The following is an 18937-nucleotide window of genomic DNA, read 5'->3' as shown; positions in this document are numbered from 1 at the left end:
TTCTTTAAGTATACTGGCTTTCAAAACAATTGGTAGCATCTACAAAGGAGACCAGTTGTATGACTCTACTCTTAAAGATCACTAAACTTGCTTAATCCTGTTTTGGATTTGCAGCTTTTATTTGCTTCATCTACTTTTGATGCTATGATAATAAAAAGTGTAATTTCAAGCATTTTAAGGAAAAAGTCTTTAAACATTTTTATTTTTAAGTTTAGATAGCTTGTGGCACTGGTACCAGCTTCTGGTACTCCCAGTTTCTGTCCAGCTATTTGGAATTAAGGATGTATTTTCACTGGAGTCAGGCTGCTCAGATAAACAAGCTGAAGTATTGGGAGCAGTCCGGTCAACAGAGCTCAACCCTGGTTGCAAAACTTGTTAACATGGAGATGGAAAGCAGCTCCTGTAAGTGGCTGTTGGTACAGTTAGCCTGTGCTGCTGCAACCAGCAATAGACGTCCCCCACAAGTCAAGGAGACTTTCTTCCTTTGGGGCAGTGTCTCTCATGTGCTTCCTGGTTGCCTCCTGCTTCTCTGAAGGAAATGAGAAGCTGTTGCATTGTGTGGGATGAGTGTGCACCTTTCCCTGCCTGCAGCACCAGCCTGGCCCTGTCTGTAGGTTCTGCTTCAGCACTGTGGAGGGAAAGAGTAAGTGATGTCCACTGCAGTTTCAGTCACCATTTCTCTCTTCATAGGCCTTTGCCCTGGGGTTGTGTTCACTATGAGCCATAGCTCTTGGTGTTGAAGCTGGCTTATATAAAGCCAAAGTCACAGTAGTCTAGTGCAGTTTAGGTATACGTGTGGAGTGTTTTAGACCTCAGCTAGCTGAAGGGGAAGGAATTGGAGATTTGCCTGCTTGTGTTAGAGCAGGGACACAACAGTTTGTGTTACAGCAGCTCATTCAGGACTAATCCAGCTGTTCTCTGTATCACAGCTGGCTGGTCTTGCACCCTGACTTAGCTACAGTATGCTTGATTTAACCGTTGAAGTGTCATCAGATAATGCTTTTCCTGCAGTGCCCTGAAGCAGGACCTGATTTTTCCAAGGGAGCTTCAAGAGGAAAACAAGCCAAACTCCTCCCCTTTGCCAGCCTAACAACCTGGAAAAAGTAGGTCAGAGTTGGCCAGTCTTCCCAGTCCTACAAGTTGCACGTGCAGATCTTCACGTGGGCAGGAGCCATAAGATGTACTATGTGCCTAACAGAGCAAAGCAGAGGAGGAGGGATGGAAGTACCTTGCAGGAAGGAGATAGAAATATTCCTATTTGGACCAATGCTGCTCCAATCTGTACTAGAGTGGCCTGGATGGGCATCTGAGTCCCAGGATGACAAAGCTCTGTGGGCTTCAATAACCCCTTTTGATTTGACTCTTCCCAACAGCCCTTGTACCAGCCCTGCTGTTGATCATGTCTTGTAGTGGTCCATGCTCCATCGGCAGCCATAGTCTGATACTGAAATATGTCTCTGTATTGGTTTTATGTGGCAAGGTTTTGGTAGCGGGGGGGGTTACAGGGGTGGCTCCTGTAAGAAGCTGCTGGAAGCTTCCCCTGTGTTCGAGAGAGAGCGAGCCTATACCAGCCGGCTCTAAGATGGACCCGCCGCTGGCCAAGGCCGAGCCAATCAGTGATAGTGGTAACGCCTCTGTGATAACATTTTTAAGAAGGAAAAAAAAAGTTGGGACGCGGAAAACAGCCACCGGAGAGAGGAGTGAGAACATGTAAGAGAAACAAGCCTGCGGACGCCAAGGTCAGTGCAGAAGGAGGGGGAGGAGATGCTCCAGGCGCTGGAGCGAAGATTCCCCTGCAGCCCGTGGTGAAGACCCTGGTGAGGCAGGCTGTCCCCCTGCAGTCCAGGGAGGTCCATGGTGGGGCAGATATCCACCTGCAGCCCGTGGAGGACCCCACGCCGGAGCAGGTGGGTTCCTGAAGGAGGCTGTGACCCCGTGGGAACCCTGCGCTGGAGCAGGTTCCTGGCAGGACCTGTGGATCTGTGGAGAGAGGAGCCCACGGAGCAGGTTTTCTGGCAGGACTTGTGACCCCGTGGGGGACCCACGCTGGAGCAGTCTGTGCCTGAAGGACTGCACACCGTGGAAAGGACCCATGCTGGAGCAGTTCGTGAAGAACTGCAGCCCGTGGGAATGGCCCACATTGGAGAAAGTTCGTGGAGGACTGTCTCCCGTGGGTGGGACCCCACGTTGGAGCAGGGGAAGAGTGTGATGAGCCCTTGCCCTGAGGAGGTGAAGCGGCAGAAAATAACATGTGATGACCGTAAACCCCATCCCTGTCCCCCTTGTGCCGCTGGGGGGGGCTTGGTGGAGAAATCCGGGAGTGAAGTTGTGCCCGGGAAGAAGGGAGGGGTGGAGGGAAGGTGTTCTGAGATTTCGTTTTATTTCTCATTTACCTTACTCTGGCTGATTTGTAATAAAAAGTGAGCTAATTTTCCCTAAGCTGAGTCTGTTTTGCCCGTGATGGTAATTAGTGAATGATCTCTCCTGTCCTTATCTCGACCCGCAAGTTTTTTGTTATATTTTTCTCTCCCCTGTCCAGCTGAGGATGCGGGAGTGATAGAACGGCTTTGGTGGGCACCTGGCATCCAGCCAGGGTCAACCCATCACAGTCTCCTTAAAAGATGTGTGTCTTCAAAAATGAACAATACAAGTTACAACTGCTTATGAAATATCTACTGCAGATCTCAGTCTAACATTGAGGACGCTGTAGGCTAGATTTCAGTTTCCTTGACACATGCAATATTTTTGCCCTGTTTTGGGTTAGCCAGAAGCAGTGCTGGGTTGTGAAAGTTGTGTTTGAAGCAGGCTTATGTGTTCCACGGTGAAACTGATCCAGAACATGCTGTTCTTTCCAGTTTCAAGAAGTATCTTTTCAATGAGAACCAAATTCTGTCTCTGAATACTTGCCATGTAGTTATTGAGGCAGGGACTGTTTCTGTAAAATGTTAGTGAAAACTTGTTTTCATTCTAGAGGAAGGCTCTCCCGTTACTCTGTAATGATAACATCAAAGCAGTCATGAAGTCTTAGACCAAGGATCCATCTTGTCTGATGCTCTGATTGAAGGACCTTGTCTCTCTGCTCGAGGCCCTTGCCATGCTGTGACCAACTGCAGCCCCAGGAGAATGGAGCTTGATGGTGATGGGGAACTGTTTCTGTTTCATGTGCTGTCATGTCTCCAGGCAGAACTTTGTGGTGGGGCTTTCCTGCAGGGAGTTGTGGATGCCACGGTTTCTCCAGTTTGAGCCTTTCACTCCCTCTGTTTAGGAGGGGTTTCCCTCCTTTTATTCCATTTGTCCTCTGTAATAATTTGATTTCTTCCTGCTTTCTTTTCTTTTCCCTCTTATCCCTCTTCCTAGGGAGGCCTTTGAAGTTGTGTTAGGATCAGGCATTAGCCCAACCCTAAGGGAGAATCAGGAAGAACATAAGTCATAGTCAGATACAAAGGAAAAATATGAACAGGGTAAGCATGTGATACTTTCCTCTGATCCTCTCCAAGCACTCAGCTGTCTTCAGTAAGGGACTCCCTGAGCTGGATGTGCTTCTGATGTAATTAGTAGCCTTCACTGAGTTTCTCTTGCATAAACTTCACTGGTTTTCCTTGAATCCACATAAGTCTTCTCAGCCACAGCTCCTTTCATAAGAAGTTCTGCAGGTTGCTATCTACTGCATGAAGAAGACTTTTAATTTGTTTTGGAAGTGTTTTTTTTTTAAAGTGTGATTTGAAGCATCCTCTAGTTACTGTCTTGCATTTTGCAGGATGCTAACTGTCCCACATATCAGTCTGTATCGAAGAAAAGTTCTTACAAATAAATAAATGTGTTCATTTATGTATTTCCGACTGAACGTGTTCTGAAAAGGAAGAAAATAATCATCAACCTTCCTCATTTCATCACTACAGTAAGGAATGCTTTTGTAAAGCCTGTCATGAAAAACTATGCTCTATCAAAGCATCCAGCCAACAGTGTTACAGGACAGTTGAAATACAGGGAATGTCTGCTTAATGCTAGGTTATGCCATACTTAGTTGGACAGATTAACTCACACGCATGATCCTCTCTTTCCCTTTGTGGACCTGTTAACATTGATGTGCATACGCTGTTCTGACTTAGGGCTTTGCAATCCATTTTTCAGTCCTGTAAATGAAATGCCTAGAGTAACGCAACTGAGCGTTGAGGTTGGGGCAGAAACAATTCACAGGTGTCACTATTTTTGAGTTTCCTGTAATTGCTTGCAGTAGCAATGATGATGGTTTTGCCAAGATGTGATGTTTATGTAGCCAACCTGAGCCTATACTTAGCTATGGTTCTGCCCAGTTAGGACAGCTCCAGGTTTTTAAAATGTTCCTGGCAATTGTCTGAATTGAAAAATCAAGGGAAGAACCTCTTCTCACTCAAAGGCCTGGAGGCTGTGCTTCAGCAATATAGTAAATCAAGCTCTAGGGCTGCTGGTAGAGGACCAAAACCTCTAAAGCCTCTTGATACCAAACACAGATCCAGTGTAAACTTGTTCTGTGGATACAGAAAATGTTGCCAGTTTAAATTTGTATTAGCAGACCTTATGCCAGACTAGGAATAATCTATACTCCATTAACTAATATAAATCTGGAATAAAAGTCATATTGTGGGTTTTGAGTAATTTACCAGGAATGTGATGATATGCCTAAACCTACTCTAGACCAAATTATCACTGCCCAGATCTGGCATTACCATGGACCCACAGTCATAGATGAACTAGGCAGCCATGCTGCCTGATCCTTCTCTCCTGCTTGTGTCTTTGTTGGCAGAGTGAGGCATTTCACAAGTTTAACACTGAAAAAGCTCTTAAGAGCTAGACATTTAAATTAATTAAAAAAAACCCCAAACCCCTTAGATTCTGGCACACTACTAGAAAAACAGATTTTTCTCTGGGCTATTGCAAGCTAATATTTTAGTCACTTTTCACTGCTGTTTGTCTGCAAAGGGAACTGTACAGATAACCTAGAGAACTGAATATTTTTTTTGGTCTTGGCACTTCTACAAATTTGGTTTGAACGTATGAAGGGTTCAGCTGACTTGTTTGGGTTTTTTTTTCCTTTCAAGGCTGGATCAGTGAAACTGCTAGTGGTGTCCCACCCCAGTAAACTGGGTGGTAGTGCAGTGCCTGTGCTGGGAGTTCAGTTCTTTCCTTTGCTTAAGTAACGCCAGAGATGAAAAGCACTGTAATAAAAGGCACTAATAATCTGTAATAAATTTATTACCCCATCACAGGATTTCTCATAGCATAGCTGCTGCTTTGGGAGCTGCCTTACTTCACTTGTAGTAACCTTCCGTAGTCACCTTCCGCTCATGAAATCTCTCACTGCATCATCCCCTTTGCAAAATCCCTCTTGAAGATGAATGTCAGAAGCCCTGGCATTCCCTATAGTACCTTAAACACAGGCAACAAATAATCCATCACCTCCTCCTTGGGACCCCTTACTGGCAATCTCTGTGTATACTCCTGGATATTTTAGGTTCTCTGTGGCCTTCTGGGTTGTCTGCAGACTCTTAGTCTGGCATCTGTGTTACTGCTGGTCTATGAATTTGTCTGAAGACTCTCAGAAATATCTGCTCCATATGAATGAGAGGCCTGAATTCATAGCAGACTCAGCTACAGTCCTGTTTGAAGATGGAAATTCAGAATGAATCTAAAAAGACAGATCAAAAGTTCAGCCTTGTTGCTGTTAGCTGCTGCAGTGTTTTATGGTATTGAATGGAGGACTGGTGATTGTGCGGCTGCAGTATTTTTTAACACAAAGATTACCTAAGAGGGTGATGAGATTCTTTTGTATGTGGCAGTCTGACACAGCCAGTTCTGCTCCTGGCATTCCTGGGCTCCTCCTGTGTTCTTCAGGTGGCAGAACAACTTCCTGGTTTCCAAAACCATACCACCAGCCTCCTCTGCAGCAAAGACTACATACTTGTTTGTTGCCTGTGAATTGGCAGGGAGGTTATACCAAGCTGATGTCTTACCCTGAGCACCAGCATCCTAATTGGACTGTTTACCGTCCCCTACATCCAGTCACATGACAAAGTAGCTTTGCTGGCTGCTCTGTGCGGGACCTTGCAGCTTTGCCTTTTTTCCATTCCTCCTCGCCCATCTGATACTGAATTAATTAATCAATTAATGGTTCCTATGTTCTCTTGAGCACTGGAGACACCTTTTTTTAGAGCCTTGTGTTAGTCTGTCCTTTCACTAGTTTGCAGCAGAGCAAGGGTAAGCCAAATCTAATAATTAATTTATTTGTTAATATGTTGTTTGGGAAACATTAATTATTTGGGAATTATTTACATTTGACAATTATTAGTAAATACTGTTTTTAAGGATTCCCTTTTTTAAAACTAGAAAATCACATTCAGCTAGGAAAAACCATGATTTTAAAATTTATTACATTTTCACCTGACTGTAGCAGAGTGACAAAATTGTATTTCTATGCCACTGTGAAGCATATTGTCCAGTGAGCCGCATAAAATTCACTATTTGAATAAAAATTCAGTTATAATTTTTAAGCACACAACAAAACTATGTTTCTGGCCTAGGAAGAGAGTTGTGAAGCTCACACCATGCTGGATTACTGTGATCGATACTAGTTAGTGTTCAACCTGTTGAAAACTCCTTTGTGCCACCTGTTTTGAGTTTCTCTAGGCAAACAGGTTTGATAATTTCCATAAAATTCAGAGGAGCCCTGCAGCCAGACAGCAGTGAGTATGTGCTGCACAGCCTGCTTGAGCTCCCTTCCCCAGCCTGAACTGCTTGTGTATAAGGCATAGCTGGTGTTTTTTAGCTTCCTTCCCCTTTGAGGAGAGGGAGGTAGTCCAGCAATTCCCATTATTAGCTTGGCCTCAGTCAGGCCGCTCGGCTGCATGTAATTTTGTGCTAATCAAGTTGTACTGTAGTGCAGTAAGCCAAAAAAATGGTGGAAGGTAGGCAAAGATGGTCATTTGGGACCTAGTAAGATTTTATGAATGGGGCTGCAGTTAATGGTGGAGGATGTTGGTTAACTAGAAGGCAGAAAACTCCAATGAACCAAACTAACATAGTTCTTTAAGGAAGTTCTGTCATGTACTTGCTGGAATATTCCTGTAAATGCATGAACATGGTATCTGGAGATCATGGGTCCAAAAAATCTGGATCCAGATTTACTTTCTATAATGGTGATGCATATATTAACTGAAATTAAAGTTAATATAGCTTGCTTTAATATCCCTTATGACCACAAGTGTTTATGATGTGCTCTTGTAAAAAAAAGACAAATTCTTATGGTGCAGAATTTTTTTGTAGCAAACCAGATTTTGGAATACTTCAAGTACTTTGCATTTCTTTCAACTTTTGATGGATAAATGAGATGAATTTTAATGTATGATGGCAGTGGCTTCATCCTTGGTATTTTATATTTGAACAGGCTTTCTATAGTTTCTTTATGTCTCTTATGCTTTTGAAATAATTGAAACTGGAATGACTGAAATACAAATTATATGTCTCAAATATTAATTATATTAATATGGGGGCCTGATGACAGTCATCTCACCAAATTAGTAACATAAGATCAAATGGTTTCAAGTCATTGTAGAAAATTTTACAGGTTTCTTTAACAGACAGATTGCTTAAAGCATTACTCATTTTTAATGTGAAAATGATTGATCCTAATTACTGTCCATTGTGTGTTTCACTTCATGATTCACAATGTAATTTAGAGAAAGAATTCTATAGCAATTACTTAACCAGGAGATAAAACAAACAAGGAAAAGTCATTGAATCCTTACTTCCTACCTCTCAGCCATTTCTTAAGCCAGTGTGTTTAAAAATAACAGTTTAGATGCAGACTCTGCTTTTGTTATTGGATATCTGTATTCAGCCCCTGCAGATTTGGTGGATGCTGTAAATCCTGCAAAAGGATTATTATGAACATTTTGTTAATCACCTTCATAATTCATCTAGCTATAAGCTGCTAATTGAAGGACCCTCTGTTAGTTCCAATGACATCAGTGCTGAAACTCTTAATTTTATTTTTTCATGTAAAGGTGGGGTTTTATATACACTTGTACTTAATTGTCAGTTCATATTCGTTTTTTACTGATAAATGCTAATGGAGTCTGGTCTCTCTATTCCAAAGTGTTATCTGTGCCATTATGTATGAAGCTCTTTGACGCTGGGAGAAGTATGACGTTTCAGTTGCATACACATTTTCAGGCACTTACTGTAAATAGTCAAAGAGTGCCAGGAAGAGAGGAATATGGAATCATACTATACAGTCACTGTCTTATGGTAGTGCATGTGTCCATTTGCAAACCTTCCAAGTTGTCCATTTGCAAACGTTCCAAACTTTATCTACATTAAAAAGTTGAGATGCATTGCAGATAACTAGCCTGCAAATTATGGAGGAGTCATGCGAGAATGCTTGTGCAAAGAATAGCCCAGAGCCTAGCTGAGCTGTATAGAAACTTCGTTTTCTTCAGAAGTGACTGAGGAAGAAGTACAAATTCTTACACGTTGCTTATTTTGAAAAGTCTGTGGTTGGTATTTGAAGTAGGCTGCTAAAATAAATGAGCAATTCCACGACAATGTTGTCTCTACATAGATAATTCTCTTGTATTGATTACACTCATAAAACATCAGCTTTTGACCCATAAACCATTTCATAAAGATGCTTCCTTTTAAAATCAAAATATAGATAACAACAGTGATCAAGCTACTTCTCACTTACTTTTTCAGATTAGTTTTTTTGAAAAACGTACTTGGCAAATCAACTAGCAAAAACACAAAGAGAAATAAATACTCTATACAAAAGGATACACACTCTGTCTGTTTTATCTGCATTTGATAACTTTAACATTTTGAAATACATTAAGTGAATACTTCTGCGTTACTTGCCAGATTGCTGATAGCTAGTTTTTGGTCCCCAACCAATAATAATGAGGAGTAAGATTTTCATTAATACAGTATAGCTTATAGCAATATCTTAATCAGAGCACACAGTCTTCCAGTACTTTTTGTCTTCATCTGAAGAAGGAAGTTACAAAAGAATAGATTTTTGTTTTCTTAATTGAAAATAGCACAAAATAAACTTTCAAACATGAAAGGGCAGATGATTAACTCTTTGCCTCGGGTTAAAAAAGATAATAAAGGCAGGGAGTGAGGGGGCGGCTTGGCAATACTGAGTTACAAAGACTGATTTTTCTAAGTTTAGTTGTTATGTGCCTTGGGTTTAGTTTCTATTTCAACACTTATTTGGAGTCTGTCTGATAGGAAGTTAGTAATGGCATCTGTATGCCAGCTGTGCAGTGGTATGGGGTTTCCATATGCTTCAGGGTTTGAATACAGATAGGAAACCATTTGCTGTTTGTTTTTAAAAGAAAAAAATAGAGTTTTGTATCTTACAGTTAGGGCTGATCACATAATCACATAAAAAGATTGAACGGAAAAGGAAGCATTGACGTTTTGCCCAGAACACTGATCAGCACCATTATTTTGGTTAAAACCCAAGCTTTTGTAGGCAAGTTCAGTCTCTTGGCAGAGCAAGTCTGTAGTGCTTATTGCCAAAGTAGTGCTTGATATCCAGACTTACCAGATGAGATCTTGTCAATTCTGATTTCGGTAGATATTTTGCTGTTTAGTTTCAAGGGGCCTTGATCTCCTTCTTTCTCGCACAATTTTGTGTAGTAATTCAAGGCAGCTAACATATTCAATAAAGGTTGGCAATTAGTTACATCTTCCACTGAGAAAACAGATTTAAAATACACTTGGGGGTTGATCCCCCTGTTCCTCTGACTTTAAATGAGAGAGAAGATCAGACATAAATTCTTAGGAGCTAATAAAGATTGTTGTTTAAAGGCTTCATACACTGATCCCTGACTTTAAATAGCTGCTTGTTAATTATACAGGTAGCAGTGTGACCTGCCAAATTGTAGCAACTGGCTAAGCCCCACAGATACCGAGCACAGTGTAAAACTCCTTAAGAAGGTCTTGTGGAGCATTGTAGCAGTCCAAGGAAATCCTCACACAGTGAAATCTGTGAATCACGAAGTCTGTTTACATACAAAATTTTAACTGAGGGAGCCTGAGTCTAGGAGAAGGTTTGTTTACTGTCCCTAAAGTTTCACTAGCTAGAGGAATACTTAGTTCAAAGCATGACTCTTCCGTGTTATTTTGCATTTCCAGAGATATTTGAAGTACTTTGTGGGTAAGTTTGGTATCTTTTATGTTTGGCGATGGCATCGGAAGGTACATTAGATCTGTCTGATTTTCCCCACTGGAATTGCTGGGAGGCCAAACATTTTGAGTATTGATTTTGTTCTGCCCTGGTACAGATACAGAAACTCCTGAGTGGTTTCAAAAAGCCTTTTTTTGGTTGTTTGATTGTTTTTTTTCCAGAAGACAATTGATTCCTATAGGAAATTATAAAACTTTTTTGTTTTGCTCTTTTCCTCCTTCTCCCAGCTGAAATGACCATGTGGTTCTGGGCCTCAGCAATCTCACTGATAACATTTTATCGAAATCCAAGAGTCTCGAAAAACTTGGCTTTGTTGAAAAAAGTCTGTTTAGACTTAAAGTGTGTACAAGGAGGAATATTCAGACCTCTTTTACCTAGTAATGGGTTTTAATCTGTTTCAATAAGAGACCTTTAAGGAAAGGATTCTTGTTTGTGGTGGGTTTTGTATTTGCTTGAAAATGTTTCACTAAAGCAGAGGAAAAACTTTGAAGAGAGGATGCTGGAAAGATGTGCATGTTTTACCACAGCAGAGTAGGTGGGTTTTCATGATCACCAAAATGACAGAAATAACTTCCCATGCTCTGCTGTGAAGCATCTGAGCAATGTTTTAGAGAAGTCTGTAAAGGACTACATCAGCCTTGGCGCAATTTGACAGAAAGAACTCTCCTTGGACAGAAAAAACCTCACTGGACAGAGAAATATAACATCCATTAACCAGTTAGAAAGGTAGGATTTTTAGGGCTGCCAACAATGCATTCTTTGCTCTCAGGAATGGCTATTATTAGACACATCAGATGAGTTTTGTCAATGTGTATTTTTCTCCTTCTGATAATTCTGATTAGCTATAGTTGGCATATGTTTCTATATTTTCAGTTAGTGTTCCGCGCATTTGTTATTCAAATATACTGTGTAAATGAGATCTTGATTCTGTGGTGACCTCCACAAAGATCTGGTAATTGCAGTGGTTTCAGATTTGAACAGCTCTCCTTACACTGTGTTTAGCAATACATAAGTGGTCTGACTGATTTCCTTGATGATTGCCAAACCAGCAAAGGTGAAAGAGGATCCAAAACTGTATACCAGGCTGCTTGTTTTCATTAACCGAAGACTGTTTTTGTGGAATACTTACTTCTGTGACACAAGCCAAAGTAATTAAAGGCTAGAAAGAGAGGAAGGGGTAAAAGTTTTTAAAAATAATTACCACTGCCTGGTAGAAGCATACATATTTCAAATAAACTTGAATCAGTCCCAGTGCTATTCTGTTTGTTCAAGGCTTTTTTCCTCCTCTCTTAAAAGCATAATGTCTGGGTTTTTTTGGGAGATTGTTAATATCATTGTATGATTCATGTCATTATTTTTCTGTAATTTATATAGTTGAATATTTTTCTGTCATAGACCATGAGGTGATCTGTGGTTTCACATAATTGTATTGATTATTGCAACCCAAACTTGAGTTTTACCTAACTTCAGCATCTGTTTTGCTCTGTAGTTGACACTCCAGATCCCTATGTGGAGCTGTTCATCCCATCTGCTCCTGATTGCAGGAAGAGAACGAAACATTTCAATAACGATGTGAATCCTGTGTGGAATGAGACCTTTGAGTTCATTTTGGACCCCAACCAAGAGAATGTTCTTGAGGTAAATCATGTGGCTGAGCTGTATCTGTGAAAATGGAAGTTGTGCAATGTCTAGAAGGTTAAAGTAACAGTAGCTTGTACATGTATGGCATCTGTTGTCTCAAGATGACAACTTTTTTTTTAAACATTAAAGGCTGTTTTTTGCCTTTAGGCATGGGGCTAAGCAAGAGGTGTTGTACAAATTGCATTATTCATGGAGTAGCCTTGAGAGTTATTATAGGATATGCCTCTGAGTCATCTCTCGGACTGCTCCTGAGGGCTAGTAGCTTACTATTCTTCACATCAGCCATAAATTATTTTCTCCCTGCTTCCTACACTGATTCAACTATTATGAACAGTGAATAGGTTGGGGTAAAGTCAAGTCTCTGCCCATTCCCTGCTTCTCCCTGAGGAGACAGAAAGCAGAAGCATGGTTCTGCTCTGTCCTCTATGCCTGGAGCCAAGGGCTGTGTAGCCCACCCAGTGTTGTTTTGGGTACTCTTATTCCATGTGCTAGTTGACTAAGCCACCATTAAGTCTCAGTATGTTAAACCTTTCTGGGTTGTGTACCAAAGGTGAGTGTTAAGTGTAACTATTTTGTAAGTGGGCATGGCAAGCATTTAAGGTTATCTATAGTCCTTTGTTAGCTTGGTTCTTCATAGGGGATGGCCCTAACACATGAAGTCTTCTGACCCGAGCTTACGGAGTTTCGGTTTAAAATGGCCAACTGGGACAGAGGCTAAAGCCTGTGAAGCTTTTAATTGAACTAGTAACCATAATCTCTTGGGGCTAAACTGTTCAAGATCTGAAAATTGGATTGTGCTTCCTACAAGGCTCCCTGTGTTCTTGGGGACAGGGGTAGGTTCTACAGTTCGGGGAGGAAGAATCCCATGATCAGCTCAATGGAGCATGAAGAACTATCATATGCATCCTGCAAAAGAAACAGCAATACTAGGGAATTCACAGTAACTTCCCTACAGCTTTGCAGAAAGCAGATTACCCAAAATAGCTTCCACCAGCTGGTCAGGTGCAACAGTCACCTGAGTTGATTCTTACTAAATGTTTTGGTCATAGGCATGCAAACTGGCCACATGAAACTCGATAAAAGTTTGAAATCTCTAACTTAGTTCTTGCTTTCTAATAACAAGTCAGGCAAATAGATATCAGGAATTAGGAAGAGGAATGGAATGATTCTGGCTTCTTCGTGAAAAAGCATTTATGGAAATAGGAAGAAGAAAAGAAGAACTTGGGTTCATCAGCTGCCTTTGTTGCAGTATGGGAACTAAAAATTGTTTCAATTTTACCTGATAAAGACTTTGTGGATTCTAACAAAAGTCCTGGGGCAGAGAGTTTTACCTCTCTCTTTGCAGATCCCGTGCTTTTTTGGAAGATCTGCAGGAGCTACAGCTGGCTAAATAACTGATGTGATCTATAGCTGCTCTGATGATGCTCAAAAGAGAAGTGGAATGGTAAACTGAGGAATAACAAATAATAGTTAAAATATATTCCCTTGGTTTTACTGGCATTGTGTGAAGACTGGGTCAGATTCTGCTTGTAGTTCCACTTAGGCAGCTTCCCTAGTACTGTATGAATTTGTTGAGTACAAAATTTGGTTCAAGGATTTTTTAAAGGATAAGTTATTAAAGTCACAAACAGCAGTGGCCAATGGCTTAACTCCTGCCTTCTTGGGAACACTACCACCTCTTATACTCTGTATCTTTATGCATTCTGATGTGAAGAAGTTGAGATGCTGGTAAGGCATTACTTTCTTACTGTTACATGGTCTCAGATATTTTTGACCATGTGGAGGCCTGCCTCATTTGCTTCCTTCTGTGGTAACAATGTGACTAGCTCATTTCCCACCAGGGTGAGAACCTCCTGCTACTAAAACATCTTTTATAATTTGGTTAACATTTTGTAAAGTGTTTCTCAGTTTTTAGCAAGGTTTTATGCAGTCGTTATAAAGTACAGGATTTTATGAGCTGGCAAGCTGTTGATTTCCAGCACAGTATGGCCATAGCATACTGCCGGGTTCTGCAAGTCTCTATCTCCTGTAACAGGACACAAGATTGATTTAAGTAGAATTCGGCAATATATCTTTACAATAACTAAAGGCTGTTGCTGTTCTCTGAGACACATGCTGTAAAATTCCATGAAAATTACCTGCAAAGAGCCAGTGATACCATGTAATAATGGTTAATTGTGGACCTGATTGATATGTGTATTTGCATACACATATGTGGTGTTCACGGTAAACAATATCTTCACCATGAAATGTAAAGTCTTCAGGTTAAAACTGATGTTTGTGTTCTGCCACTGTTGTACACACACACAGTGCCTGGCAGAGCCTTTGGATTGTGCATGGAGTGCAGTGTCAGAATTCAAATATGCGAAACCACCTCCCCACCAAAAACCTCTTTGTGAATTTCCAAGCTCACACAGACTCCACAATCCTCTCGACTCCTCAGATTATTTTAATCTAAATCTTTAACTCTATCCGAAGTGCAGTTTTCACTCTAAAGTGTAAGAAGCTCTCCAAAATCCCATTAAGAAGTTTTTGTTATCGCTATTGGTTTTAAAAGACAGCCCTCAGAGATTACATCAATGGGCATAAAGTTCTGCAAGGAAACAGAATAACGTAGATGCCATTAAAATAATGAGTTGTGTCCTAAAATACAGTTCATCGTTTCAAAGGGTTGCTTGCGGCACAGGATGAAGAAGATTCTTTATAGCTGAGAAGAGGCTGAACCCAGATGCAGCAACTAGTTATTCAAGTGATTGTATCTTGATTCAATTTTTTTTAATGCAAAAGTTATGGTCCAAGCTGCAAACATACGATACTTTAGAAGATAGCATTCCACAAAGTGGAAAAAAATCATAAGCCAAATTTAATAGAAACCATGGAAATGTTAGTTTGAAATTCTTTCTGAATATCTTACTTCAGAACTTGGAAGGCTGCCATGGAGAAAAAAAGACTGCTAGATGTAGACCCACATGGGTTGAAGTGTTGAACAGTGTTCTGTGGTATCCACATACATCTTTGGACAGTATCACATTTTGAAAAGGTATATGCTCTGACATGGAGAATATGAGAAGAGACATGAAGATCTGGCTGGATACAGAGAAAAGCTTTGCGTAATTTGGAATGTTGCACTTTTTGCCAAATCATTGCTATAAAAAATCCTGGGCTGCAGATACAAGGCTAGGATGTATGGATGCTGTCTTCACTGAAAAGTTGCTGGGTTTTGGCATATCGCATTTAAAACTATGTAAGTTTCTCCATAGAGAAGTTTTACTAACTGGAAATTTGAAGTAATTGTATATTTTATATGTATAATTTGAAGTTACTATGTCTGCTTAGGAAGATGGTGAAATCTACTGACAGAAGGGTGCTAGGATAAAAAACCCTTTGTAAATGATACTGTTATACTCATGCAATTGATTGCCTTGAAGGTGCCACCTACACTATACATGAGCTTATCCTGTTTTAAAAGAACATGTCTGTTGGCATTGGGCATTAAGTGGGTTGGGCCTATTACTTTTCCGTATAATTTTTTTTTTACTTTAGGCATAGGCTGTATGGAATTAAAAAGGGATTTATCAAAATAGATTTGAATACCCGTGTATCTTTTCTAGGTTACTTTGATGGATGCCAATTACGTTATGGATGAGACTCTTGGCACATCCACATTTCCTATATCTTCTCTAAAACTGGGAGAGAAGAAGGAGGTCCAGTTAACTTTCAATGATGTAAGTTGCAACTTTCATAGCTTTGCATTTGTTGGTGCAGCTTTGAACATGATGGAAAGTTCTTAAAAGAGCACCTGAACTGAGAGACCTAAACTATTGTGTAGACCAGGACGTACCATGTTTCAGTCCTTTATCAGGTGTCTGATTTTTATCTGTGCCACATTCTGGTTAGATAAATCTTCTTCACATATCAGTAGAGGATGGTGCTTATAAAGGCTAAGTGATGTGTCCTAAGGTCTCTCACTGAGTTTGATGTTACTCGAGTATTCCCTCATTCATTTTGTTGAAGCATAAGAAAAACATTCGGCCTGCTCTTGATACTCGTCAGAAGTACATGTTTCTAGTTGAAAGGGAATAGAAGACTATTTCTGATCCCATCAGTCTACCTCAGTACTATGTACGTGTTTGTTTTCTTAATATAGAGGTAAGTTTTAAATTCAAGAAGGGATTAGAATATATCATGGAGGGGGTAAGGGTGGCAGCCTTTCAATCGGGAAATAGCTGAATATTTGGGCGCGTGGGTGGGAGTATCTCAGGTGAGGATTGTTCTCTGCATACCCTGTTCTGAAGCATTTTCCAAGCATTCACTGTTGCCGGTGGTTAAACACAAAGTGCTGGCCTAAAGGCACTGTATTTATCTTCTTACAGCCCTGCTGAGGGGAGAATTAAGAAAAACAGTGCCACTGAATGCCTTAGTGTCCCTGCTGAGAGAATTCTCTTTAAAAAAGTCTAGTTTCAAACTTCCGCTTGCTAAACCAGTTTCTGCACCACTTGTTTCAATTTAGTTTAATGGTCTTTGTTAGCTTGAGAGGTTACGTAGAGTTTGCTGGTCAGTATATTACCTCTACTACTGATGCCTGTGGCTTCCAGAAAGCTAACAGAAATTCTTTTTTATTATATGTTTAACTTTCAATAAATGGCTTGTTGTAACACAACCCTAGTTAACATGCAATAATGCATTAATTGGATTATTCTCTTTAAACATGTATACAAAACAGATGGAGCCAGCTTAACAGGGATTTTCTGCCTGCACGGTAACTCCTGGAAATTGTTGTTAAATCTGTGTGTAATTGAGCTTGTTCTGCACGTATTAAAATGTTGTCATTTATTAGAGTAGTGTATCACAGGGCATTCTGAACATAATTCAGTACATGTAGTCATAGCCATCACATCTGGTTATCTTTATATATATTGTATCCATATACTATATGTATAAATTCTGTCTGCATTTCTGTTTTGGACTATGGTTTATTATATGGTCAGAGGTCTTGATTTGTGACTGCTCTGCTGTCTTCCATGTGATATGAAAGTGTGGTTACAGCAAATAACTGGTTAAGGCCTATTTATTGGAAATCAGAGAGTTTAATGTGTAAGATTTAGTATTTAATTAGGTGTAGCCTTAGGGCAGTTGGAATTTTGATACCTTAATTTTTTTTAATTTTTTTTTTTTAAAGTTACTGCATGTTTTTTAGTTTCTGCATATTTATTTCACTAAGTGCTTCAGTAACTCTTGGACTTCCAGAGTGTGGGCTGACTGCAGATGGCTGGTTCTGCCAGGCATGAGGTGAGGTAGTGAGAAAGAGCTGATGAATAGTTTGAAAACACAGTTTACAAAGCTCGTGCCAATAATATAAGGCCTTGCCACATAACAGATATGCTTTAACTTCTCATCAGCACTCAGCAAAGATTGGTAGAGAACACAGGGGAAAAAAATCAGTGAAAAAAGCCAAATATACTCTCAAATTTATAAGGAAGTAGTGACAGAACATCAAGTCAGGTTGAGCCCAGTGTAGACAATTTGTATACACAACGTGTATTCCTGAGATTTCTGTGGCAGTATGTATAAAGTATAGAAAATGGCATGCTATTTCCCTATTGGAACGTTTCACTTCAAGGGTTTATTTAATACTGTGTGTGTACATTTTTTTCAACCATTGGATCACTGCATGGTTTCTGAAGTGCTTTCTAAATTAGCAATATCAGGTGCTGGAATAATGTAATTACTACCCTGTCTTTGAAGTATTTCCGTAAATGACTCTTCACTCTGTTTCTTCATGTTCTTCCTTTGTTATGTCTTTGCCTTTTCTTTCTCCCGCCACCCTGTTAATACGCTACCTCATTTACAATTCCCATTTCAGAGGGCAGGAGTGGAGTGCCAGATTTTACCTGGCCTGTTGGCAGGTACACGAGATGTGAGAGGCCAGAGGCATCTTTGCACTTCCATATCCTTAACTACTCTGTATAAGTGTCAAGCAAACGTTCAGTCTGAGGTGTTCTAGCTCTGTTCCTAGTGATCACATACCACAAATGAGGAGGATAATCCGTTTATAGCTAGAGGCAGGGTGAAACAAGACACTGTATGTGAGTCTGCTACACTCCCACAAGGCTGTACCAATGTGTTAGTGACCATTGCATATGAGAGAGCTCGGGGAGATGAAAATGTCTGTCCATTCTGTCTTAGTTCTAGCAACCTCGTACTCTTGGATTTTGCCTAGCATGCAATTGGTGCGTTAACCATCATTTTTTTACGTTTTGCGTGCAGGCAACACCTTGTAAGTGCTCTATGAAAGGCAGAGGAGACCAACCCATAGCATATGGGTCAGGTCGTTCTCTGTGGTCTGCAAGTGAAATCGTTATGTAGTGACATTTATTAGTTTACTTGTATCTTTCAGAAACTTGCAAGCAATCACTCTTCCTGATTGATAATTTAAGCATATTTAACTGTGGAAAGACACTTGGTGACTCATGTGGAACACAGAGCAGTCATTCCCTTACAAGTCTTTGTTTCAGGTACAAGTTAAGTGTGAAGTTTACCCAGTGAACTGGGAAGCAAGTGGAAGATAGACTGTGGCTGGCAATAGAAACAAAGGATCCTAAGTGTGTGAAGACAATTAGATCCCTTCAGGCCAAAGATTAATAGCACTCTCAAAAAGGGATTGCCAGTGGAAGAAAGCCAAGACAATGGGATCCGATGAATGAAAGTTAGGACCTAGCAGCACGTAGCAGCATTTTCTACTGTATTCAGTGGTAGTGGTGGATTTTCGAATCACACTGTGTACTTTTAAAAAAAAAAATTCTGTAGAAAAGAAACTCATTCATGTATTTCAGAAATGTCCCCCTTTAAAAAAAGTGATTTAAAGAAAAATTCTGACAGCAATAGTTAGTTTATGTTCCAGGTGTGTTTGTGTTTTTTTCCCCTCTTTAAGCGGTGTAACCATATTTAAATATTTCTTGTTTAGGTCACTGAAATTACTTTGGAATTGTCTCTTGAAGTATGGTAAGTATCTCATATTTTTAAAAAAAAGGTGGAAAATGTATTAGCAGCAAAGGTATTTTTTATTTT

General features: G+C 40.2%; 1 protein-coding gene across 2 annotated transcripts in view; it reads left to right on the top strand.

The window, feature by feature from the left end:
- Positions 1 to 18937, top strand: part of PLA2G4A (phospholipase A2 group IVA) — a 68917-nt gene that overhangs the window by 11723 nt on the left and 38257 nt on the right. For both annotated transcript variants that reach the window (XM_069789559.1, XM_069789561.1), the window contains exons 3-5: positions 11718 to 11866; positions 15481 to 15594; positions 18834 to 18871. In XM_069789559.1, coding sequence (XP_069645660.1) covers positions 11718 to 11866; positions 15481 to 15594; positions 18834 to 18871 — 301 coding nt within the window. The remainder of the gene's footprint in view (positions 1 to 11717; positions 11867 to 15480; positions 15595 to 18833; positions 18872 to 18937) is intronic.

This window comes from Haliaeetus albicilla, chromosome 8 (genome assembly GCF_947461875.1).
Source record: "Haliaeetus albicilla chromosome 8, bHalAlb1.1, whole genome shotgun sequence".
NCBI classification, from domain to species: Eukaryota; Metazoa; Chordata; class Aves; order Accipitriformes; family Accipitridae; genus Haliaeetus; species Haliaeetus albicilla.
The sequence above is the reverse complement of the archived record's forward strand: the minus strand, read 5'-3'. Positions and strand labels throughout refer to the sequence as shown.